Source organism: Hyperolius riggenbachi, chromosome 1 (genome assembly GCF_040937935.1).
Source record: "Hyperolius riggenbachi isolate aHypRig1 chromosome 1, aHypRig1.pri, whole genome shotgun sequence".
Classification (NCBI taxonomy): Eukaryota; Metazoa; Chordata; class Amphibia; order Anura; family Hyperoliidae; genus Hyperolius; species Hyperolius riggenbachi.
This window is the reverse complement of record NC_090646.1, coordinates 473,899,923-473,925,521: the sequence shown is the minus strand read 5'-3', so window position 1 is coordinate 473,925,521 and position 25,599 is coordinate 473,899,923. Positions and strand designations below refer to the sequence as shown.

General features: G+C 44.8%; 2 protein-coding genes across 4 annotated transcripts in view; one reads left to right on the top strand and one right to left on the bottom strand.

Moving 5' to 3' along the window:
* The window catches only part of METTL17 (methyltransferase like 17), a 40,089-nt gene extending 32,349 nt beyond the window's left edge, over positions 1 to 7,740 (bottom strand). Inside the window, exon 1 of one of the 3 annotated variants that reach the window (XM_068241198.1) lies at positions 7,698 to 7,740. Coding sequence is in view for 2 of the 3 variants with exons in the window: in XM_068241188.1 (XP_068097289.1) it covers positions 6,942 to 6,977 (36 nt within the window). In the remaining variant the exon portion in view is untranslated. Of the gene's footprint in view, positions 1 to 6,941; positions 7,117 to 7,697 lie in introns of those variants that run through there. The other 2 variants (XM_068241188.1, XM_068241178.1) reach the window with 2 other exon arrangements.
* PARP2 (poly(ADP-ribose) polymerase 2) overlaps positions 6,741 to 25,599 on the top strand; it is a 70,731-nt gene continuing 51,872 nt past the window's right edge. The window contains exons 1-4 of the mRNA XM_068241165.1: positions 6,741 to 7,333; positions 10,861 to 11,074; positions 21,169 to 21,305; positions 24,268 to 24,474. Of these exons, the coding sequence (XP_068097266.1) occupies positions 7,291 to 7,333; positions 10,861 to 11,074; positions 21,169 to 21,305; positions 24,268 to 24,474 (601 nt within the window). The 5' untranslated portion in view covers positions 6,741 to 7,290. The remainder of the gene's footprint in view (positions 7,334 to 10,860; positions 11,075 to 21,168; positions 21,306 to 24,267; positions 24,475 to 25,599) is intronic.

The following is a 25,599-nucleotide window of genomic DNA, read 5'->3' as shown; positions in this document are numbered from 1 at the left end:
CCCATAGTTACCAAAATAAAACATTTGCATATAAAACAAACAAACAAAAAAAAAGACATAAAAAAATACATACGGTAAATAGTTATCTTAGGGACTCAACTTTTTTTAATATGTATATTACGCGAGTATATTATTGTTATTTTTGCAAATAAGGGCTTGTAACAAGTGACACGTGCAAATCTGAAAAAATACACCTTTATTTCTTGTTATGAGTATATAGGAATCGTGAATTGCAGCTATCAGGCTGATCACGGAGCTGAGCTCCGTGAATTGGCAGGGAACGATCGCGCATGTGTTCCCTGCTAAACTGCAAAACCAGGACTTGACATTAGGTGGTCCTGGGGCTGCAACCATCCCGACGCCTATCGGCGTTAGACGGTCGGGAAGGGGATAATAATGCTATACTTACCAGGTCCCTCTAGTTCTTTCTTCTGTCCGTAGCCCCGCCTCCTAAAGGAAGAGATCGCAGGCGCTTCTCTGATTGGTCATGGAGAAGAACCTATGACCTCTACCTTTGGGGGAGGAGCTACAGATGGAAGAAGAATGCCTGTTAAGTATAATGAAGTTTTATTTAAAAAAAAAAAAAACGAATTGCAAATTGGAGGCACTGTACAGGTTACTGTACAGCACTTCCAAGCGTTGGGAAATCGCCATCGTTAACACCCTAGTAATCACTGCACACATTGCTGCAGCAATTCCTAGTGGGTCCCAGGCCTTAGCGGTTAACTAGTTACATCCCTGTGTGGATATCCACAAAAACGGTGTTAAGATGGCCATACACTTGTCAATTTTTTGCATCGATATCTGGCCGACTCAATCATTAGAATAGTCAATATATCATGCTGCAAATGATTCCTGATCGACCGATATTCAGCCAAAATCAATTTAGTGGATCACCCTGGACTAAAAAATATCTGGCAAATCGTCAGCGGACACTGACCTGTCCACGGCGCCTCCTTCCTCTCTCTTGCTGGACAGCAACAGCCTGTAAGGCTGTTTGTTGCCTTTGATGTGGGATTTTTGCCCTTTGACAAGGGATTGAATCCCGGCTCAAGCCAGTGCTCAGTCTGCCCAGTAACACAGAGCCGTTTGTGCACAAAGGAAAAAGCCCTGCACATGTGACTCCGTACTACTGTGCAGGTTGTCCTTCCACCTTGCGGCCATACTCATACACAGGGGAGGCAAGCACTGATGCCTGACCCAGCCATGAACAACTTTCTAATGTGTTGTCTTAAACCTGTGAGGAGAAAAGGTTGCTACGGTAATTTAGACACTTACTTAAAGAGAGTCTGAAGCGAGAATAAATCTTGCTTCAGACCTCAAAGATAGCAGGGGCATGTGTGCCCCTGCTAAACCGCCGCTAAAGGGGGGTCTCTTCACCCCCAAATCCCCCTCCGTGCAGCGCATCCCCTCTTCCTGGTTGGGGCAGGGCTAACCGCCGCAGCCCTGCCCCACGCGCGTCTGACAGCGCGTATCTCCGCCTCTCCCCCGCCCCTCTCAGTCTTCCTTCACTGAGAGGGGCGGGGGAGAGGCGAGGCGGCGATGCGCCGCTGATAGACGCGACTGGAGGCAGGGCTGCAGCCATTAGCCCTGCCTCCAGGAACGACCAAGTGTTGCGGGGGTGGGTTTGGGGGTGAAGGGACCCCCGTTTAGCCGCGGGATAGCGGTGTTTTAGCAACTATGAGCTCTGAAGCGAGATTTATTCTCGCTTCAGAGTCTCTTTAAGTAGTGGGAAGCCTCTGGACGCTAGATACTAAGCTTCATGTGTGCTCCTCACCCCCATCGTTGCTACGTACAGACTTTTTACAGCCTGTACCTGCTAGGTTGCATACCTTTTCTAGACTGCTCATGCAGGCTTCAGAAGTACTCTCATTCTGGAGTACTTCTGAAGACGAGCGAATTCCTCCTGCATACGTGCGAGTCCGGATGCGCCCATTCTTTTAAAGCACTCGGGGACAGGAGTACTTCAGAAACCTGTTAAGGAGTACCAAACACACAGCTGGGCACATAAATCTTACAAGGGGCATTGGTGGACCAACGGGACGGACAGAGGACCGGGAAGGATCTATAGTATCCAGAGCCTTGTCTCTACATAAGAATGTATCTAACCTGCAGTGAGGACATGCACTTTATGAGGTATTAAATATGGCAGCTTCCATATCCCTCTCACTTCAGGTGTCCTTTAATATTGTATTCAGGGCTGTGGAGTCGGTACAAAAATCTTCCGACTCCAACTCCGACTCCTCAGTTTATGAAACCACTGACTCCATCTTTGACTCCGGGTACTCAAAATGGCTCCGACTCCAACTCCTCGACTCCTTAGTCTAATACTTACCAGGGCTGTGGATTTTGTACAAAATCATCCGACTCCTCAGTTTATGAAATCACTGACTCCGACTCCAACTCTGACTCCGGGTACCCAAAATTGCTCCGACTCTACATCCCTGATTGTATATTTTATTATTTGCATTTGAAATTGGGCCAAAGGAATCAGGAATCGAATTGTCCAAGCTCCATACTATTAGCATGCAAGCTTGCTAGAAATCATGGGGACACAGAGCAAAGTTTTGATTGCCCCCTCAAAAAATAAAAAAAAATAATGAAAGGTACCTTTGTGCCCGAGGTAGATATTAGTAGCTAGAGATACCCCCTGTACAGGTAGCCAGAGACTTTATAGCTATAGTTTGCACTAGTATGGGTAGGCAGTGTAGGATGCCAGAAGTAGACCCTCTGTATAGGTAGTATAGATAATCGGAATAACACCCTCTTCAGTACAGGTAGTCAGGTTAGCTCCCCCCCCCGCCCCCCAGTGTACATGTATATATTGTTGCAATGTTTTTGCATTTTATGCAGGAACTTCTCTCCAGTGCTCTGCACTTCATTTAGGTGGCCAGCAGGGGATGCCCTTATTGCTTCCCATCACCCTTGTGTACTATGTGTTATCCAGAGTTTTGGTTAATTAATAAACCAAACCCGTGAGCAAATAAAGAAAAAAATCCCTCTGGAAAGTCCTGAGGCTTTCCCCATGAACACCACCAATGCAGCGCTGGGACCCTCTAAGCAAATCTGACAAGAGCATGTCGGATTTGCTCTTGTGGCTGAGCTCCCCTATGAGCGTGGTCGTGCCTGTGCGAGTCCTCTCCGCGCCTGTGCAGCAGCACAGAGCCACTCATGCATGCTAGAAAAAGCTGTGTATGTGCGTCTGTGCTATTGCACAGTGTAACCCGCACTCATACATGGAGGGAAGCACAGCCTTGAAGAAGAAGAGGGTCCTGGCAAGCAGCGGTGGGATGGGCAGGAGGAGAGAAGCAGGAAGTTTGGGTGTCTGTTATCGGCAGAAGTCGGGGCGACACCATAGGCGCCCATTTAAATAGCAGCATTGAGGAGAAATTTGGGCAATAGATCCATATAAATGTCAGGCACCGCAGGTAAGCGGTGCAAATCTTGCCTCAATGGGCGCCCACGGTGGCACCCAAAAAATTGCATTATTTTAGTTTTGTGTTGAGGGACAGAAAATGTAGGCATAGAGGAGGGGTGGTTAGGCATCAGGTAGGGTGTTTGTGGGCGGGGTTTAGGCATTAGGTCAGGTGTTTGTGTGTGGTGGCGGGGGGGGGGGGGGCCCTCAGTTAGGATTAGCCATCACGTAAGGGGCTGTGAAGGTACGGGGGGGGGCTTTCATAGGCATCCAACTTTCCAGCTGCTCTTTTATTATGCAGCCTCAGTAGAAGCACATAACGCGCAAAATGCAGTGCCCAGCACCTGCCACACCTCTACATTCCTCCACTGTCCAGTATGTTTATAATTCACTCTTGACACGTTTGCAATGCATGTGTAATGCACCTGCGAGGTTAAAATAAAAGTTGTTAACAGCAGTACTGACTTTCACATTTCCTTCACATGCCTACTTCACATTCTACTTTATTAAAGGGACACTTAAGCCAGGAATAAAAAAAAAAATCAGTTTTACTTGCCTGGGGCTTCTACCAGCCCCCTGCAGCCACTCACGGAACCTCTGGTCCCTCGCTGACAGCTAGTTTCGTTTTAGCTGACAGGCCCTGACAGGGAGTCGGCGGGCTTTCTGTGCCTGCGCAGGTCTGGCCACGTGTATCTTTCTTCATGTTCCCGTCCTCAATAGCGTCCTGCACAGGTGCAGGGCACTATTGTGGACCGGAACGCAAAGAAAAATACGTATGGCCAGGCCTGTCAGCGAAAACGAAGCTAGCTGGCGGCAGGGGACCTGAAGCTTCATGAGTGACTGTGAGGGCACAGGACGGCTTTTTTATACTGTTATTTATTACTGCTTTAAGTGTCCCTTTAAGTATGCCTGGAGGAGGATTGGAGAAGCCTCTGGATCATTCCCTCAGTTTTTCTGTATTTGTTCAAGGGTTAGCTTTAATGCGTCACCAAAACTCTAGACACGACATGTATAACGTGGTAAAATTCACTCAACAGAATTTTTAATGCAACTTCAATTATAAATGTGATGGAGGAAACAACAGAACCGTGTACAAGCTTCTCGCAGTCTTCGAGGATTATCAGCTGACAGGTGTCTCTACTCTGTGGCGTAGTGTTGTCCGGATCATGAACGATCCAATCTATTTTGTGAGTCGAATCATCCGAATCATCAAAATGAGTGATTCGGATCGAAAAAGGGGCGGGGCAAGGAGCGACACGCCCCCTCTCAGCGGGCAGCGTAGAGATGGGAAGTTCGGATCTTTTCAATGATCCGGATGATTCGAATCGGATCATTGAAAAGATCCGGATCTTTGATCCGAATCTCGGATCATTTTACTACCGAAGCATTCGGGGTGAGATGACTAGCAGGACAGGTCTTTCCCTGCTGTGGACAGGAGAAGGGGAGGGGGGTGGACACACACAGAGAAGGGGAGAAGATGGACAGAGGGCAGGGAGTGGACAGAGAAGGGAGGAGGGACGAGCAGAGAGCAGAAATGTTTGTGCACACAATACCCACATGCTGCAATCATATGCTGTACATGTATTTATTTCACCTATATGCTCATCTGTGTACTTTCCATGCAAACGTCACACAGTGAAGGAAAGCATTCCCAGAAGATAAGTGCAGCTGTTTAGTGCCGACTCCCGAGTGGAGGAGGATCATTTTGCCCTGCAATCACAGTGCCTGCAAAGTTACTGAGCTGTGCTGAGCCAAAAGCTTCAAATGTGTTCACTGTGCACAACTACGGAACAGCCAGCCTATAATGAGAAGCACGTTTCAGCCAGTATGTGTGCTCTACACATATCTGGCAGTGGCACCCATGTCCCCTCTCTCTTATCTACCTGCTGTCCCTGCAAGGCTGCCTCCCATCCAACAGAGCGATCCATCTCAGCTCTGCTTCCAGGACCCCGCTGCCCGCTGAGAGGGGCGTGTCGCTTCTGGCCCCGCCCCTTTTGCGATCCGAATCGTTCATTTTGATGATTCGGATGATCGACTCATTAAATAGATTCGGATCAAAGATCCGAATCGTTCATGATCCGGACAACACTAGGGCAGCGGGGTCCTGGAAGTAGAGCAGGGATGGATCGCTGAGTTGAAGTGGAGGCCGCCTTGCAGCCAAATGTAGATGAGAGAGAGGGGACATGGGTACCACTGCCAGATATGTGTAGAGCACACATACTGGCTGCAATGCGCTGCTCATTATAGGCTGTCTGTTCCTAGTTGTGCACAGTGATCACATTGGAAGCTTTTGGCTCAGCTCAGCACAGCAACTTTGCAGGCACTGTGATTGCAGGGCAAAATGATCCTCCTGCACTGGGCACTAAACAGCTGCACTTATCTTCTGGGAATGCTTTCTTTCACTGTACGACGTTTCCATTCAAGGTATACAGATGAACATATAGGTGAATAGGTGAAATACATGTACAGCTTATGATTGCAGCATATGGGTATTGTGTGCAAGCAAACATTTCTGCTCTCTGCTCGTCCCTCCTCCACTCCCTGCCCTCTGTCCATCTTCTCCCCTTCTCTGTGTGTCCACCCCCCTCTCCTTCTCCTGCCCTGCTAGTCATTTCACCCCCCAAATGCTTCTGTAGTAAAATGATCCGAGATTCGGATCAAAGATCCGGATCTCTGCAATGATCCGATTCGAATCATCCGGATCATTGAAAAGATCCGAACTTGGCGTTTCAGCTTTTCCGTTATCAGTAGAACTAAAAGAGCGGCGGGAGAGTAGTCTGACTTGGGTTATGATGCGCGCGCACACACACTGCATCATCTCAGCCATCGGACTAAGCATGCCAGCCGTGAGCCACTTCCAAGGTCCGGGGGTGTGAAAGCATCAGCCAGGCGGTACTGCAAGCTAAGGGGGGCGGAACTCGAATCTAAGCGCCGCTCCTCCCGCCACAGACCACCAAGCGTCTCCTGCATGGCCACACCCACATGACGGACCGGTCCACTCCAGCGTGGGGTTCCTGGGGACTCACTCACCCCGAAGTTGGGTGACGCCCTGCGAGGGCGACTAGAGGCTCCTGTCTCAGACCTTCCCAGAGGTGTAGGAGTGACACCACACAAGTGACGCACTCTGCACGTGACCTCAATGTTGAGCTTCCCTTCCGCTCTACGTAATTCACTAGCAGGCTCACCGTATATATACTCCGCTCATATTGTAGTGCGCACATTAGGGTGACTTGTCTACCTTGCTGCTACATTTCCAATATTTTCTAATAAAATAACTCGTTAGGTCATTACTGCAAATGTTTAATAGCAACCCATATGAACAGGAAAACAGATAAGACAACGTGCTTCAGGAACGGTATGACCATTTCCCAGAAGCAACCGCAATACATGCAAATAAAAGGGCGGAGACTAGTAGTCACTAAGGTTATCTTGCACAGCGTTGATGACACCATTCGTTATGAATTAACAATGTACTTTATTAAAAGGTCTTTATCTGGTAGGCAGCAGGGTGACCCGAATAACTCACCCGCCATTGCTGGAACCGGAGTCGAACCGACAACATAGTTCTGTGTCTGGACTTGTCCTGTGAAGTCCCGGCCTCGTCGTTCTAAAGGGAAGCCAACCACCTTGCTTCGGCCACTGGGCCCACCCACCTTAAGCAGACAGCCAATCGGCTGCTTCTCACGGCCAGCCAATATCCCGCGAAAACGAAACTCTCCTACCACGTGCTGTGCCACACATTTCACATTCCACCTATGTTAGCGAGCAGGCTTGCGAGTGACAGCTCCACGGACCAATGAGAGGTGTTGCTATGAGCCAGCCAGGAAAAAACATCTAGTAGCTCTAGCTCGGGAAACGGGAATATCTGACTGAAGATGTCGGGCAGGAGAGGTTCCGGGCGGGAGCGCAGGCCACGGGGTGAGACCTACAGACATGTGCATGCTGTATAAAAGTCAGCTGGTATTGTGCCTGAGCAGGAAATGCGTATCTGTCACTAGCTGTTTATGTTGCTTTTCTGCAGCTACCATATCCGACAAGTCATACCAGATGCGACATCTAATTAAGCCTGCCATACACTAGCAGATTTTCATCCTTGTCCAAAAGAACAGATGCCGATTGGAGAGGATTTATCTCTGCCACACGATGCTTAATGATTGAAATATTCAGACATGAAAACTATTAACAATCAATTGCTACCACTCCCCCAGGTGTTCCCCCTGTTTATGCTGCTCTCTCAAGCACTCTATGCAGAGTGTTAGTGCAGGAAAGCTCTTTTACTCACCTCTCTGTCCTACTTCTGTGCTGCCATCTTCCGGTGACCATGGTGACCCTGCGAACCGGTGTATGATTGCGTACATGCTACCAGGTCACTACGGGCATTGGGAGATAATGGCAGCACAGAGAAAGGAGCGTGCCAGCTGGAAAGGTGATATGCTGGGAATACATGGTTCGTTTCTGCCACAGAAAGATGGCTTGATAGATAATTTCCGACATATACGATCTCCCGTTTGATCGATTTTCTGCTCTATTTCTCTTAGAAGCAGGGCTGTGGAGTCGAAACCATTTTGGGTACCCGGAATTGGAGTCGAAGTCGGTGATTTCATTAACTGAGCAGTCGGAGGCGGATTATTTTTTTTGGTACTTATCCGTTAGCCAGGCGCATCCTCTAGGTGGCGACAAAACTCCACCAGAGTTTCATCTTTCCCTACTATCCATGTCGGCCTGGAGGGGGAATAGTAATCAGCGCCACCTGCCGGATGCGCCCGGCTAACGGATAAGTACCTTTTTTTGTATAAATTACACAGCCTTGGTAAATATTAGACTAAGGAGTTAAGTAGTCTGAGCCATTTTGGGTATCTGGAGTCGGAGCAGTGCTTTCCAGCGCTGCTAGATTTGGGCGCAGCCAGCGCCTCCATACACTGTAATAGGAATCACTCCTATTGCAGCGCTCAGTGAGTAACGTCGGCGCCGTCAGAAGACGGAGCCGAGGTTGCTTAAAAACACAATAATTCGGCCTCCAGCAATCGCTGGAAGCCAAATTATTTCATTCCCCCACTATCCATGTCGGCCTGGAGGGGGAATAGTAATTAAAGCGGCCCGTACTTGTGCAGAAGCAGGATCAGCCATATACAGGCTGTATCCTGCGCCCAAGTCTACCAGCGCCGATTTCAAATGTACTCTCTGGAGTTGGAGGTTTCATAAACTGAGGAGTTGGAAGATTTTTGTACCGACTCCACAGCATTGCATAGAAGTGAATGGAAAAAGATAAGAAAAAGGAGCGGAATATAAGAGAATCGAGCGACAAAATTGATCGAGCGGAGAATCGAGTGGAAAAAAAAATGCATTATATATGCCTAGCAATAGAGCTCTTTGCTGCACTAATACTCTGCATAGTGCCCTAGGGAGAGCATTAAAAACCAGCTTAGCGGTGTGGACGAGCTCAGCTCGTCCATGACTGCCGCGCTGGATTGCTCTGGCCCTGGTGGGCCGATTTTCATAATTTTTTTTTCAAACGCGCAGCTAGCACTTTGCTAGCTGCGTGTTGGGGACGATCGCCGCCAATGCACCGCTACCCGCCGCATAACGTTCTGAACGGAATTTCCTGTTTGCTCGGCGGGAGCATGCCACTGCTCAGCTGCTATCATGTAGATAGCGCTAGGCTAGCTACATGATTGAAACAAAAAAAAATTTAAAAATAGTGCTGCACAGCTACCCTGGAGCAATCAATAGAACGCCAGGGTGGTTAAACAGTATAGTGATGGTCATGTCTAGGAGAAGCAATACAGAGATTCTCAGTGCTACAACCCAAGTTATGCAGGACCAGGGAGTCAACCGATGTACACCTGTAGCCACTAAAGGTGTAGCCTCAAGCTAAAGAAAAGGAAAAACCGGGTCTCAACCTGGATTTGGGAAAATTGGCCAATTTATTACAAGTGCCAATCAGCCCAAATCCAGGTCCAGACCCAGTCTTTAATTTTCCATGTCTAGAGGTTCTCATGGAAAAATGTGATTGGTTTGAACAGCTGAGAGATTTGTAAAGCACTGATAAGCTGTGATCACATCCTGCTATAGCACATGATTAGGACTAGCAAATCAGAGACTTGCATATCTATCACCTGACAAAACTGATCATATGCTTCTTCATGAGTTCTAGACACATCCCCCATCACTAGAAGGGGGATGTGTCACTGGCTTTAGGTCCACTCCCAATCAACCTTTAAAGAACTGTCCTTGCCAATTAGTAACACAGTAGATCTCTGCTAGAAACTATCGAAATTTAGGTCAGACAGCATGTTTGGGCAACCGTCTTCAGCAGAATCTGCTGAAGAATGTCTCATAGTGTATGGGCACCTTAAAGGGAACCTGAACTGAGAGAGATATGTATGTTTTGTTTTAATCAATACCAGTTGACTGGCAGTCCTGATCCCTTTGGCTGAAGTAGGGCTGAATCACACACCTGAAACAAGCATGCAGCTAATCCAGTCTGACTAAAGTCAGAGCACCTGATCTGTATGCTTGTTCAGGGCTGTGGCTGAAAGTATTGGCAACACAGGATCAGCAGGAGAGTCAGGCAACTGGTATTATGTTAAAAGGAAAAATCCATATCCTTCTCAATTTAGGTTCCCTTTAAGCTAATTATGTGAAAGATCAACATTTCCAGATTGAAAATCATTGAGGTAACATCAGTAGTTATAGTAACTGTTTTGTACCACTTGAAATCCAAGAGATTAGAGCAGAGAGAGATTTTTGTTTGAAATAGTGCAACTGTTAGCTTTGTACTGCTGTGTGTAGTACAAAACTGTGCAGCCATATTTCTATAGAAACAATGGACATTGACCGGGGTGTAACTTGAACTCACTCCGCTCTCAGCCACTGGCTCCCGGTCCCCGACGGTGCAGAGGTTGACCTGGTGACCTGTGTGAGCGCCGCTATCAATCACTCGCACGTGGTGTGGAGTGTACTGGGCATGTGCGAACTACACACCATGTGCGAGTGATTGACAGTGGCGCAGACGTAGTAGAGGACGGCCTGGTGAGGCTGGCCTCTGCACCGTCGAGGTACACAGCGGCTGCGGCTGGAGGAAACCAAGGGTAAGTAGGTGTCATTTTTTTTATTTCAGCTCGGATGTTACCTTTAAATTATTATAGATGCTTACTGGTTAGTGCTTGCTAATTGGGTACATTAGTATACTTTACTTGCATCATAGACATTGGAGTCCATTCACAACATTTCTCATAAATTACTTTTTCTCAGTGATTAATTAATCTTTCAGCACATTTACGAGCAAAATAATCACTGAAAGTAAGTTGTTCCTGATCAACTTCATTTTTATATAACTTGTCTTACCTTAATTGTATTGTTTTTTTGCTCTTTGGGAGTTAAAAAATGTAACATAGATAAGGGGAAAAAGCTCTGTGAATCATGCCCCTTGTCTCTAATTTCAGTATCCCAGAAAAGAAAAGCTGAGAGAGACTCAGATCCAGACATCGCAGTCAAAGCTGAGCCGGAAGATGAAAATTGTGCAATAAATGGTTCTGGAAAAGCCATATCAAAATCTGTAAAATCAGAAGTAGAGACACGCTGGGAATGGCTGAATGATGGAGATGAGTGGATGGTTTATGCTGATGATATAAACAGCCAGATTAATAAAGCACTCAGGTAAGTTGCTCTGACTGGCATTAACAACAAGTGCATTTTACAAAAGCATATATCTTGTGCTTGCTGTCTGCTCAAACCCTGCCAAACAACTGCAGAAACTATAATGCAGCATAGAAGCACCAAAGTAATCCTATTAGTAGTGGCAGCCCTCAGATGTGGAGATCCTTACTGCTCTATTTTAGAACTGTGACAGCAGTTCACACACATCCGGATGCTAACAGAAAGAAGCCTCAGAAGGAACCATTAGCCATCTCCTACTTCGTGTGTGTGTGTGTGTGGGGGGGGGGGGGGGTGTATTGTCCAAAAAACGTTTTCAAATCCAATTGGCCTTTATCTTCGGCCAATCCCACCATTTTATTAGATGACTAAAGGCATAGTATGAGATTGGGCTCTGTTTTCTTACTATTATGATCCAGCTGGAATTTTGGTTCAGTTCCTATGAGGTTGGTAAAGGAATACGTTTGGCTCTTTTTGTATGTACAGCAGTATCTCCTATTTTGTGTATAGACCTAATCATTTCTATGCATACGTATACCCTGCCCCAGATAGCATTTACAAAGCTAAGGCAACAATATACAGTAAAACCTTGGATTGAAAGTAACTCAGTTTAAGGGAATCTGAAGTGAAGTCTCATTTTGTATTTAGAGTTCTATAGTTTTTTTTTTTCATTTATAACATTGCATTATTCTCTCATGCAATAACAAATCACAATGTATTTTAAACTATGAAGCAGAGCTAATGACCCTTTAAACTCCCCTGCCTTATCAGAAGCTGCCTCTCACTGTTTCTTTTGATATAAGTGCTTCAGAAAATAGGACTGTCTCAGACCCAAGTAGGGTTGGAGAGCTCAGATAAGCTCTTTTGCATGGATAGCAACTGAAGTTTCTTAACTCTTTTTTTTGTACTGGAAACAATATAAGGCTTGTTTCTTTGCTACTAATGTTCTGGTTCTTAGCTGTACTACACATACAATGCATTATTAAATAAGTTTAGTTTCTTTGCTATAAATGTTCTATTAATTATCTGTACTACACATACTATTCATTATATCATACTTTTTTTTCCCACTTCAGTGTCTTTTTAAAGAACGCTTTGCAAGACAAGCAAAATGTTTTATGAAATTTTGACTTGATATACAAGAAATTTCATAGCATACAAGCATAAAATGGTGCAACAAACTATCATAATTGAGCCAATGGTTCTTCTCCCTTTGATGCTGCAGGATTGTAAAGCGGACCCAAACCAAACATTTTTAAATTATTAAAATATTTAATTGCACCACTCTGACACATACAAAGATAAACATATTAAAATGAACACTGCGCCACAATCTATATATTGCACATATATCTAATGTACATAATCCGTATATTACACATATATCTACTGTCCAACAAGTCCTGGGATCGCTGCAGGAAGTCCAATTTGGAATGAAACGTTATGTAGAAACTGCTGCGCTCTCCAGACCTGCAATAAACACTCCTTCAAGCCTATGAACATTTCAGTGCATACTTTTCACCCTTCTCTTTTAAAAACTAGTGTTATACTGGAGGCAGCCATTAGCAATTCCTCCTTTGCCAGACACCACCTACTCCACCAGTTTACCGGATTCTGTCCCGGCAATATGAAAGGAAGGGAGGGGTTCCTCCAATAAATGTAAAATATTTTTCATTTGTCATCATGCAGCTGAAAAAAGGCTGCTATTTATTATTATAATTTAGAAAATAGATTTTATTTCTGAAATATTTTATTTTTTATTTGGTTCCACTTTAATGTGACTATAGGGACTGTACAATGTCACATTTCTGTTTAATCCTCAAAAGTAGACACAAACTGTAATTGGATAAGTTCTGCACAAAAAAAGGTTGGGGTGAGCTAACAGATACAGTGGTTTGCAAAAGTATTCGGCCCCCTTGAAGTTTTCCACATTTTGTCATATTACTGCCGCAAACATGAATCAGTTTTATTGAAATTCCACATGAAAGACCAATGCAATGTGGTGTACCCGTGAGAAGTGGAACGAAAATCATACATGATTCCAAACATTAAAAAAAAAAAAAAAAAAAAAACCTGCAAAGTGGGGTGTATGTAATTATTCAGCCCCCTGAGTCAATACTTTGTAGAACCACCTTTTGCTGCAATTACAGCTGCCAGTCTTTTAGGGTATGTCTCTACCAGCTTTGCACATCTAGAGACTGAAATCCTTGCCCATTCTTCTTTGCAAAACAGCTCCAGCTCAGTCAGATTAGATGGACAGCATTAGTGAACAGCAGTTTTCAGATCTTGCCACAGATTCTCGATTGGGTTTAGATCTGGACTTTGACTGGGCCATTCTAACACATGGATATGTATTGTTTTAAACCATTCCATTGTTGCCCTGGCTTTAAAGAGACTGTGTAACAAAATTTTGAGCCTTATTTCTTCTATCCTATAAGCTCTTATACCTGTTCTAATGTGGTCTGGCTTATTGCAGCCTTTTCTAGTTGCACTGTCTCTGTAATAAGTCTTATCATCTTTCCTCTGTCGGGCTCAGGCTGGAATGTGTGCAATGTGCAGCACTGCTTGTGATAGGCAGAATCTTTACACACCCTCTCCAAGCTCTCCTCTTAGCCTATCACACTCTGGTTAGCAGCCATGTATTTTGTTTGTAAACTCTGCCTAAACTGGCAATTACAAGCCAGGATTGCAGCAGGCAGTGGCAGAAACAGCACAGAGGGGCCCAGGAGAACATAATGAATAGAATGGTATGCTTTTTATTGTAAGCATTTTAGAGTACAGATTTTCTTTGTTTAGGGTTGGTGTCCTGCTGGAAGGTCAACCTCCGCTCCAGTCTCAAGTCTTTTGCAGACTCCCAAGAGGTTTTCTTCCAAGATTGCCCTGTGTTTGGCTCCATCCATCTTCCCATCAACTCTGACCAGCTTCCCTGTCCCTGCTGAAGAGAAAGTACCCCAGAGCATGATGCTGCCACCACCATATTTGACAGTAGGGAGGGTGTGTTCAGAGTGATGTGCAGTGTTAGTTTTCTACCACACATAGCGTTTTGCATTTTGGCCAAAAAGTTCCATTTTGGTCCCATCTGACCAGAGCACCTTCTTCCACATGTTTGCTGTGTCCCCCACATTGCTTGTGGCAAACTACAAACGGGCCTTATGCTTTCTGTTAACAATGGCTTTCTTCTTGCCACTCTTCCATAAAGGCCAACTTTGTGCAGTGCACGACTAATAGTTGTCCTATGGACAGATTCCCCCACCTGAGCTGTAGATCTCTGCAGCTCGTCCAGAGTCACCATTGGCCTATTGCCTGCATTTCTGATCAGCGCTCTCCCTGTTTGGCCTGTGAGTTTAGGTGGATGGCCTTGTCTTGGTAGGTTTACAGTTGTGCCATACTCCTTCCATTTCTGAATGATCGCTTGAACAGTGCTCCGTGGGATGTTCAAGGATTTGGAAATCTTTTTGTAGCCTAAGCCTGCTTTAAATTTCTCAATAACTTTATCCCTGACCTGTCTGGTGTGTTCTTTGGACTTCATGGTGTTGTTGCTCCCAATATTCTCTTAGGCCTGGAACCCACTGAAAACCGCAAACGCAAAACGCAACCGCTAGCGTTTTGTCTGAGCGGTTTGCAAGCGGATTCATGCGCGTTTTTGGTCGTGTTTTGCAACATTGTATTTTTTTCCCCAGCGGGTGCCTAGCGTTTTGCGTTTTGCGTTTTTATCCTGATTGGTCCTGTGAATTATTTTTCATTTTGTTACAGTGTGCTGAACCGCAAAACGCTAGCAAAACCGCTCAGTTTAGGTTTTGCTGAGCGTTTCCGCTAGCGGTTCAATACTTTACATTGAAGCACTAACGCTCCCAAAATGCTGCACGTCCTGCGTTTGCGTTTCTGAGAAACGCAAACGCTCCTGTGGAAGTTGCCCCATCCATTAACATTAGCCCAGCGTTTTGGCAAACTGCTAGCGTATCGCAGCGCTGCCAAAACGCTGCCAAAAGCGCTCCTGTGGGTTCCAGCCCTCCGACAACCTCTGAGGCCGTCACAGAGCAGCTGTATTTGTGCTGACATTAGATTACACACAGGTGCACTCTATTTAGTCATTAGCACTCATCAGGCAATGTCTATGGGCAACTGACTGCACTCAGACCAAAGGGGGCTGAATAATTATGCACACCCCACTTTGCAGTTATTGATTTGTAAAAAATGTTTGGAATCATGTATGATTTTCGTTCCACTTCTCACGTGTACACCACTTTGTATTGGTCTTTCACTTGGAATTCCAATAAAATTGATTCATGTTTGTGGCAGTAATATGACAAAATGTGAAACGGCAAGGAAGCCGAATACTTTTGCAAACCACTGTAGCAATGATTCTGTTATACTGAAATTCTGTACAGTTAGGTCTTAATCCTCAGCACTTAGTAGTACACAGGGGACCTGCAGTCACCCACACACTGCTCAGGCAGCGAAAGAGTGGCCATCACCTCAGGAAGAAAGTAACAGATCCATTGGTCACCGATACTTGAAGTGAACCTCCAGACTAAAAATCGACTCAGCGGCACTGAAAAGGCCTGGTGTTTCTTTATCAGTTTCACAGCATCAGAACTTTTTCTCTTATACAAGCCTCATTTTTAGCTGCACAGAAGAAAACTGCCCATTTTCCCCTTATGCTGTGCAAAGCATGATGGGATTTCTGATGATGATGATGTTCTCGTTCTGCTGTTTTGGTAAATTTTTTTTTTATTTTTTCTACATTTTGAATTTGACATTTGAAGCCTAGTGTGTGCAGCTGGGAGGGGTTATCAGGACACAGGACAGTTGGAACTGTGTCTTCTGCTCCTTGTCACCTCCTTTCAACCAAAAAGATGGCTGCCCCATGACAAAGATGGCAGCCCCCATCAATCACAAACATTTCCCTGTTCTTTTAAAACAGGGTGGGTAAGAGATTATATTACTTATCTATTCTAATTAACATAACTAATGTAACTTAATAACAGTATGTTTGTTTAGGCTGAAGTTCCCCTTTAAAGCGGATCCGAGATGAAAAACTAACTATAACAAGCAACTTGTCTATATATCTTATCTAAAGCCTATATATCTTATCTAATGCCTATAAACAATAGGAAAGGTACACAATGAGTAAAAGTTCATCTCGGATCCACTTTAAAGTGGATCCGAGGTAAACTTTTACTCATTGCATAATTGTGTTCCTTTCCTATTGTTTATAGGGATTTCCTAAAGCCAAATACTACTTTTTTTGTTTTAATACTCTAATTCCCTATAAACTAAACAAGCCTCGCCCACAGCTTCTCCAGAGTGCCTTGGCACTCTTGCTCTGTAGCAAGGGCTTATGGGAGCTCAGTGTGGCCAGGAGGAGGAGGAGGTTACTAGCCAGATATTTCAGAGGCAGAAGGGAGTGAAGTTTCCACAGGCTGCGGGCTGGAGATGCTATCAGCTTGCCTGTGTTTAATGTGACAAACATGACTGCCCTCATTGTATCCCAGGAATAAATAATCAAACTGTTGAAGCTGTTTGCAGCTAGATTTGCTGTGTAACCTATCTAAACTTATAAGATATATAGACAAGTTAATTTTTATAGTTCGTTTTTTTATCTCGGATCCACTTTGAAGCAGGATTTCCATTTATACACTTTGAGACCTTGTTCACATTGCGTTCCGTTCATGTGTCCGTCCACGTTGGGCTTTTTTTGAGGCGTCTTTTTTTTATTTTTTTATTTTCTTGATTCCCGGTGCTTGGGTGGGCGATTCGTTTTTGTGCTTAGCGGTTTTCTAAACGTTTTTTCCGAGCGGATTTGTAATTCACTCCCTGACGCAAGTCAGGAAGTGAACTCTTTGACCCGGAAAATAATAAATACAATGTATTCTTAAAAACACAAGCGTAATCGCTTTAATGCGTGTTTTTGTCCATGTTCGCTGATTTTCCTATACCTTCCATTGAGGCGGAATCGCCCCCAAAAAATGGAATACGCACCGCTTTCCTAGCTGCACCACGCACGACCCGCGTTGATATGAACCTTCTCATAGACATTAATTGTCCACGTGGTCGGGGGCGTTTTTAAAAACCGCAGGCGGGCGGAAAAAACCCGAAAACGTCTGCATTGTGAACAAGCCCTGAAACATATAAAAAACAAGTACTCATGCCCTTCCAACAGGGACCTTTCAGATATAAACCAGCATATAGTGTGCTAAAGCAGTAGGATTATCCATACTATGCCAGGGAAAAAAACACATATATAAGTACATAAATACTTGATCTACTTACATAACACATGTATTGTACTGTCCACGTTTTGATTTAAAGGGATACTATCGATACCCAAGTGTTCTAAAATGACAGTGTGCAAATAATGTCTAAGTACTTTTCATGTTAAATATCAGAGGCAAAAGCTATAATTTATTGAGGGTAGGATTTAGCTATATTGGGACAAATCAATTGCAGAAGGGGTGTCTGCTTCAATGCACAGCCAGAGTTGCATATCAGACTACAGAAAGCAAATATCAAACATATCAAACTCTGAAAGCAAAAACAGTATGAAAAGCTGTGACAATTAGTTACATTTCTTCTGCTCTCATCAGACACTTCAGTCAGTAACACAGGACACAGGAGCTGCAGCTGTTGGGAGCTCTCTTCTCTGTCACACACAGAGAGCTACACATAGAGTTAACTGATCAAGTGTGAGGGGAATTTCCCCTCTCCTCATGGCTCAGTCAGCCTTCAGTTTTGGCTTCAGTGAAGTTTGAATGTATTTTGATAACCGTAAACAAAGAAGTTGCAACTAAAATGTATACACCAGTACTTAGCAGCACTTCCCAAACAATTCCTGTGTCAATTGAAAAAAAATATGTGAATCGATAGTATTCCTTTAAGTGAAGTGAGCAGGGGATCGTGTTTCAGATAAACAGCTAGGCAGGGAAATGGAAGAGGAGGAAGATATTATAGATAAAAAGAACCCCCAGCATGCAACTGTTTGGCACTGACTACTAAAGGGCCAGTGCTCCTTAAAGAGACTGAAGCAAGTATAAATTTACTTTTTCAACATGCAGTCATGTTAATCAGCATAACCGCTGCTAAAACGCCGCTATCCTGCGGCAAAACAAGGGGTTTATACCCCCCAAATCCCCTCTCCTACCTCCAGGGAGCGCTTCCTGATGAGGCAGAGCTTATGGCTGTAGCTCTGCCTCTGTGCATCAATCCCCGCTGATCGCCGCCTGTCCCCACCCCTCTCAATCTGCCTTCACAGAGAGGGGCGGAGGAGAGGCGGAGATCTGTGCAGCGATTGACGCGCATGGAGGCAGAGCTGCAGCCATAAGCTCTGCCTCCATGAGCAGCAAAAGCCACGACCAAGAAAGTCGTGCATTTTGCAGGGGGGATTTGAGTGGTATAAACCGCTCGTTTTGCTGCGGGATAGCGGTGTTTTAGCAGTGGCTATACTTCTTAACATAACTGCTCGCTTCAGAGTCTCTTTAAGTATGTGATAACTCCAAATCATAACAGCAGAAAAAGTTTTAAATGCTGGATTAACATCTTTATTCTTTATCACTTAATACAGACCAGTTGCTGTTGAAATTTGATTTTTATGGTGACAATCCTGCTTTAAACACACAAATCCACATATACTATTTCCAGACAATGCTCAATCTCCAGTTCCCGACCGGTTTCGGCCTTGCGCCGTCGTCAGAGGAAGTGTACTACTAAGTGCTGAGGATTAAGACCGTTGTGTATTGATACCACTTGTGGATGCAGCAACCTGAGCAGCTCGTTTACTGTTTTATGACCATAGAGATATCTTCGGTGGAGCGCCTTTATTAATTAGAACAGGTGCAGAGACGAGCAACAAAATTGATAGGTGGGATGGAAGGTCTCACTTACCAAGAAAGGTTAGATAAACTGGGTTTATTTAGTCTAGAGAAAAGACGCCTTAGAGGGGATCTAATTGACATGTATAAATACATCAGAGGGCAATATAATAGCTTGGCGGATGAGCTTTTTGTCCCTAGGCCTTCTCAAAGGACTAGAGGACATGATCTGCGCATGGAGGAAAAACGTTTTAGCCATTTATTTTGGAAAGGGTTCTTTACAGTAAGAGTGATTTAAAAATGTGGAATGCATTCCCACAGGAAGTAGTTATGGCAAGTTCTATACCTGCGTTTAAAGGGGGCTTAGATGCTTTCCTTGCGTTGAAAGACATCCATGGCGACAATTACTAGGTAATGCCCAGTGATGTTGATCCAGGGATTTTATCTGATTGCCATCTGGAGTCGGGAAGGAATTTTTTCCCTTTTGGGGCTAATTGGACCATGCCTTGTAAGGGTTTTTCACCTTCCTCTGGATCAACAGGGATATGTGAGGGAGCAGACTGGTGTTGTACTTTTTTGTGCTCTAGTTGAACTCGATGGACGTTTGTCTTTTTTCAACCCAAATAACTATGTAACTATTTGCATTTATTGTAAAATTCTGTACAGTACTTTGTATTAAATATTTTTCTATAAATGTTTCTGGATTGTGGAATGAATCATCTGATTTGCCATTAATCCTTATGGAGAAATTTGTGGCTGTGATATGAGTACTTTGGATGTTTCTGGAAAGAATTTTGCTTGCAAACCAAGGTTCCATTGTATTTATTAGTAGTACTTAGCAGGGCTGTGGAGTTGGTACAAAAATCTTCCAACTCCGACTCCTCAGTTTCTGAAACCACGACTCCGGGTACCCAAAATTGCTCAGAATCCGACTCCTTAAGCTGGCCACTAACGGTCCAATTTCTAGCGAAAAATCATTTGAGGGATCAGAAATTCTGATCGGAAGTGAAATATTGTAATACATCGTTCACTACACCATCAACGAACCAATCTTTGCTTCCTATCTATCACAACCAACAGGAAAATCCAAATTTTGGTTGGACGAAAATTTATTCGGACGACATTTTTTTCGCTCGTTCATAATCGATTGTGTCCACCAACAGCGTTTATTTACAACCAATCCCATCAGAATTTCTGATCGCTCGAATGATTCTTCCCTAGAAATTGGACCGTTACTGGCCAGCTTTAGTCTAATACTAACAGGGCTGTGGATTTTATACAAAAATCATGCGACTCTGACTCCCGACTCAGTTTCTGAAACTCCGACTCTGGGTGCCCAAAATTACTCCGACTCCTCGACTCCACAGCCCTGGTACTTAGAATCTACCCCAAAACAATTTCTTTATATCCTGTTAATTGCAGGCAGTTTTTGTTTATTGCTGCCTCCAGAGATGGACAAATTGGTAAATTTTAAACTCCATTTGTCAGAATTCGCTGGTAGCCCTGTGGAGGTGGACGCATTTTGCTTTGAGAGTGTGGCATGCCTACTGCCTACTGCAATAAATATAATCATGTTGATAAAAGTTGTCTTGCACTCACTAATGGTAAAGCCACAATACTTCAATAGTAGCGCGCAGTAAATCCAGAAGGATGATGCCTCCCACCACAATCATTCAAAAGCTGGAACTTCCTTATATTCTGTATTTTTAACCAAGAAGTCAGTGATTCGGGATCCCGCTAGGTCCCTTTATCAAGGCAAGCATTGATCAGTGGCAAAGTGATGTGCAGCAGCTACTCGCGCACTACACATCACAGCTATGAGTGCATACAGGTGATCCCACCCCAGACCTTCCTATCTAGGACATAAAGAATTTCATTTTTTACATTTAGAGTGAACTTTTGAGGGGTGAGTATTTTACAATCGTGGGGGATGATCAGAAGGACACTGAGAGGGAGTAGCATTTTATGTTACAGGGGGATATTGCTGGGGGGGGGGGGGGGGGGGAGAATAATTGTCCATTTATATCAGCAATGCACTGCAGCTGCTGCTCCTGTGCCTTGGTTGGCAGGAGATAGAACAACATGTACCATTTCTGAGCGGTATTCAGTTCATAAAGTCATAGCTGTAGAAATCGTCTGGAGAGAATACACATTTAAAAACAAGGCCCCACATACAATGCTTACAAAGGATTAGGAAATTATTTTTTTTTTGGGGTTGGGCTTTTAGTTTTAAAAGATGAATCATTGCTATTATTGTCTTATGCCTTATTCTATGTCCTCTATCCTTAGTTCTGGAAAGCAAAGTGTTACAGTCTCTCATGCTGTAGGAGTGTCTCTGCAAGTGGATTTTAAGCGGATGGTGCAGAAAAATACAAAGACTGGCTACCAACGGCCTATACGCCTTGCAGTGAAAGAACAGGACCAATGTGAGTCTGTGGGCTCAATGTATATTTACTTTCTAACCTGAACATTAAATACAAGCACATATTTTATAACTTAGTTAATGTTTAGCAATCTCCAGATCATTTTCTCATGGATTCAATTAGCCTTTCTACCACTTCACAACTGTATATGTTCTCTTAGATTTGTTGGATGAGAATATGCATTGTCTTCTTTCTTTAATAATGCTCAATATAAGAACCCAGAAGGGCTTTTTCAGACACCTTGACAGTTCACACAAGTTGTGCATTCTATGCTGTAACACAGTGCAGGGCTGTGGAATCAGACACAAGCAGTTGATGGGTACCAGAAAATTGAGTTGGAAAAATGCTGCCTTTTAATAAAGTAATACAATATGTTAAAGTAAACCTGTAACAAAAAAAGAGCCCGGGGTATACTTGCCTCTGGATCCTAATGAGTATTTCCCCGTCCTCTGCAGCCCCGATCCAGCGCTGCCAGCCCCTGAAAATGGCTCCAGGATCACAACAATCCTGTGAGAGCCTCATGCAGGCACACTGGCGGCTTTCATTCGGGCTCAGGCGGAAATAGCCAAACCCGATCGGATCCATTCTACTGCTCAGGTAAGTAGAGCGATCCATTCAGCTCCAGAGGCTTCACCCTCCCGAGGTAAGTACCACCCAAGGGGCTCTTTTTTTTAATTACAGGTGTTCTTTAACTACTTTACCTTAAAGGGTGTTTCCCCTTTAAAGGATCACTATCCCAAAAATAGTAAAATGTAAAATACATGTCTACATGTAAAAATAAGAAGTACATTTCTGCCAGACTAATATGAGCCATGAATTACTTTTCTCCTATGGTGCTTGTCACTTACAGTAGGCAGTAGAAATCTGGCAGAACCGAGAGGTTTTGGACTAGTCCATCTCCTCATGGGGATTCTCAGAGTTTTTTTTTATTTTATTTTCAAAAGCACTTAGTGAATGGCAGTTGCTCTGTCCGACTGCCAAATCAGTGTGCAGCGAGCAGGAAGGCTGTGGCCAGCATCATTGTATAAATCCTTTTCTGGCAGTGTCCTTATAAAGAATAAAAGTCATGCTGAGAATCCCCATGAAGAGATGGACTAGTACAAAACAGCAACACAGGAGGACAGTACTGTCATTTATGGCTCATTTTGCTCTGTATGAAAGGTACTACTTATTTGTATGTAATTACATGAAGTTTACATTTTAGAATTTTTCATGACAGTGGTCCTTTAAACACCAGAGCAATTTTCACATTCACAATTTTTTTTTTTTATACAGTTGTGTTATATGGAGCAGGGAGGGAGCATAATTAATGGGCTTGGTATAGTGATAGGAAATTTGTATATGTTACGGCCAGAACCCGAAGTGTGGCCACTTCGCGTTCTGGCCGGCCACTTCGGGTTCTGGCCGGCCAATGTGCGAACTGCCCGCTGCGCTGCGGCTAATGTTAGAAATTGAATGTGTCCTGTTAAGATTAATGTATTTTCTGGCCGTCTCTGGCCAAATGTAGCAAATGTTAGTTGATTTAATGAAATTAAACCGGCGTCAATGTAACGGAGGAAGCCGCCGGCTTCCATTCTCTCTCTCTCTCTCCCCTCCCCCTGCCTCCTCTCCTCCCCAATACTGGCAGCCGGGGGGGGGGGGGGGGGGCATGTGTGTCCCTCTAGAGTCGTTCCTTCCTGCAGAGCGGGTGCTGGCAGACGCAATGTCTGCAGCCTCCCCGCTCTGCTTTCCTGCAGCCACAAACGACTCTCGGGTGTCCCTAGGCTGCCCATAGGAGAGAGAGGCAGGGGAGGGAAGAGAGAATAGAAGCCGGCGGCTTCCTCCGTTACATTGCCGCCGGCTTCATTTCATTAAATGAACTAACATTTGCTACATTTGGCCAGAGACGGCCAGAAAATACATTAATCTTAGCAGCGCAGCGGCCACTTCGCACATTGACCGGCCAGAACCCGAAGTGGCCACACTTCGGTTTCTGATATATATATATATATATATATATATATATATATATATATATATATATATATATATATATATATAGGAAATTAGTTACTGTCATGTACAATGGAATGATTACTGTTGCAGCAATCATTTAAATTTGAAACACTTAGATTGGGTTTAGGAACATATGTTCCTATTCCCTAATCTGCACACTACCTAGGGGGCCATGTGCATGCGACGGGAGTAATTAAACAGGGGCGTATATTCTTGTTCCACGGTCAGCTTTGAAGTCTACGGGGGGGGGCAGATGGGACACAGAGGCATGTCCCCTGCTGCAGGTCGTGCATCTATGTCCCTGCCCCCACCGCCACGCTTTCACTCCCTAAAATTGGCAGCGTGCGATTGTTGCCAATTTGGAGGGGGAGAGAAGAGGTATTGCCTGCTTAAATGCCTTCTGGAGGCTTCCTTGCAGGCCTGCCCCTGCGGCCATTGGGCACCTCTGCCTTTCACCGGCCGCCCCTCCGCCTCCTATCTGCATATAGGGGCCTATCTGCACGCTCTGTGTATTCTCCTATCCAGGGCTGTTTAGCATAGCATGCACACCACCTGTGTTCTAGGCAATCAGATAATGGGGCCCTCTGTAACTTTCACCTTCTCTCCTGCAGTGACAGACCTGCCCTATTTAGCAGGGCTGTGGAATCGGTACAGAAATCATCCAACTCCAGGTACCCAAAAATTGCTCTAACGCCTCGACTCCACAGCCCTATTGGGGCTATGGAATTGGTACAAAAAAAATCATCTGATGCCTTTGTTTACGAAACCACCAACTCCTAGCTGAAGAGTGACCTCTGGTTACTCCGTAACATGCTGTGAAAATTACAGCACCTTTATAGTTTAGATGTAGAGAAATTCTGGGAATCTTTTCCTTTCAGAATGACTCTGTTTGTGTCCCAAAATCTAAACACAAATGATAGACTTGCGGTTATTCTCATTAACTTATGTGAATTGCATTATTTCCTTTCAGATTTTGTATGGCAGTGGCAGACAGATGATCAATCCTGGGTCTGCTATGATGCCAACACGTGTGTCTTGTTAGAGACTGCACTGCATGCTGATGAGAAGATTGTGTCTCTTTCTTTGGGTGGCCGGCCATACACAGCCGATCTTGGAACCATGATACAAAAAAATAACCAAACCGACTATGAGCGAGAGATTCAACGTTGCTTATCTGGTAGGTGTGCAAACAGTACAGTTTTAATGTCTGTGTGAAGCTTTGAAGAGGAACTGTAAGGTGGAAATGAACTTGCTATCGGTGTGAAGCTGATGGCAGGTTTATCAGGGAAAACCCAGTTCTGAGAGGTGAAACAGTCCTGCAGCCAACAGAAATCCAGCTGAAAAGGTGAAATCCTCAGTGACGTTAGTACTAGGCTTAATTAAAATTCAGCATTGGATGCACAGCTTTGTGTGTAATGGCATCACCTACACACTCCAAATTTCGATTGTAGGGAGGGCCCCCTCAACTGCATGTTGTTCTCAGTTGAATCATCCTGTGTGACATTGGCGCCTTCCTAGGGCCCCCCCACTTTGATCGAAGCAGGTGCTTTCGTACCAGACTTGAGCACTTGACCAGACTTACGGTACTTTAAGGCCAGGTGCCCACTTGCGTTTGCAAAACAGGCCATTTTTATAAGATGAGAGAAGAGGTTCAGGATTGTAGGAGCAGTGGAAAACATCTATTACACATTAAAATATCTGGGAGAGGGTGGAATGCTCCAGGAATATTCCAGGGGGAAAAAAAGAGGCATTTGGCTCATGTTGCATTCAAATTTAATGTAAGCTGTGTGCATCTTGGACTTGGGCCAGTCAAATGCACTTTCTGTAGCTTTTGATTCTCAATTCCAATAGTTTGCATGCAATGTCTAATTATTTGCATCTTATTAACCACTTCTGTACCACGCTATGTTTTGCTGATCGGTGCTGCGTGGGCTCTCCAGCCCGCAGCACCGATCAGATAGCAGCCAGGCCGATCAGACTTCCCCCCCCCCCCTTTTTTCCCCACTAGGGGGATGTCCTGCTGGGGGGGGGTCTGATCGCCGCCGGCTGCTTGCGGGGGGGGGGGGCTCTTCAAAGCCCCCCTCCACAGCGCTTCCTGGCCTCCTTCCCTCCCTCTCTCTCCCTCTGTGAGCGGCGCAGGACGGATTTCCGTCCTGCGCCTGATGGGATAGGCTTTAGCCTATCAGATGCCGGCGATCCCCGGCCAATCAGAGGCCGGGGATCGCCGATCTCCTCTACGGCGCTGCTGCGCAGCAGCGCCGTATACATGTAAACACTGGGGAAGATCTTCCCCGTGTGTTTA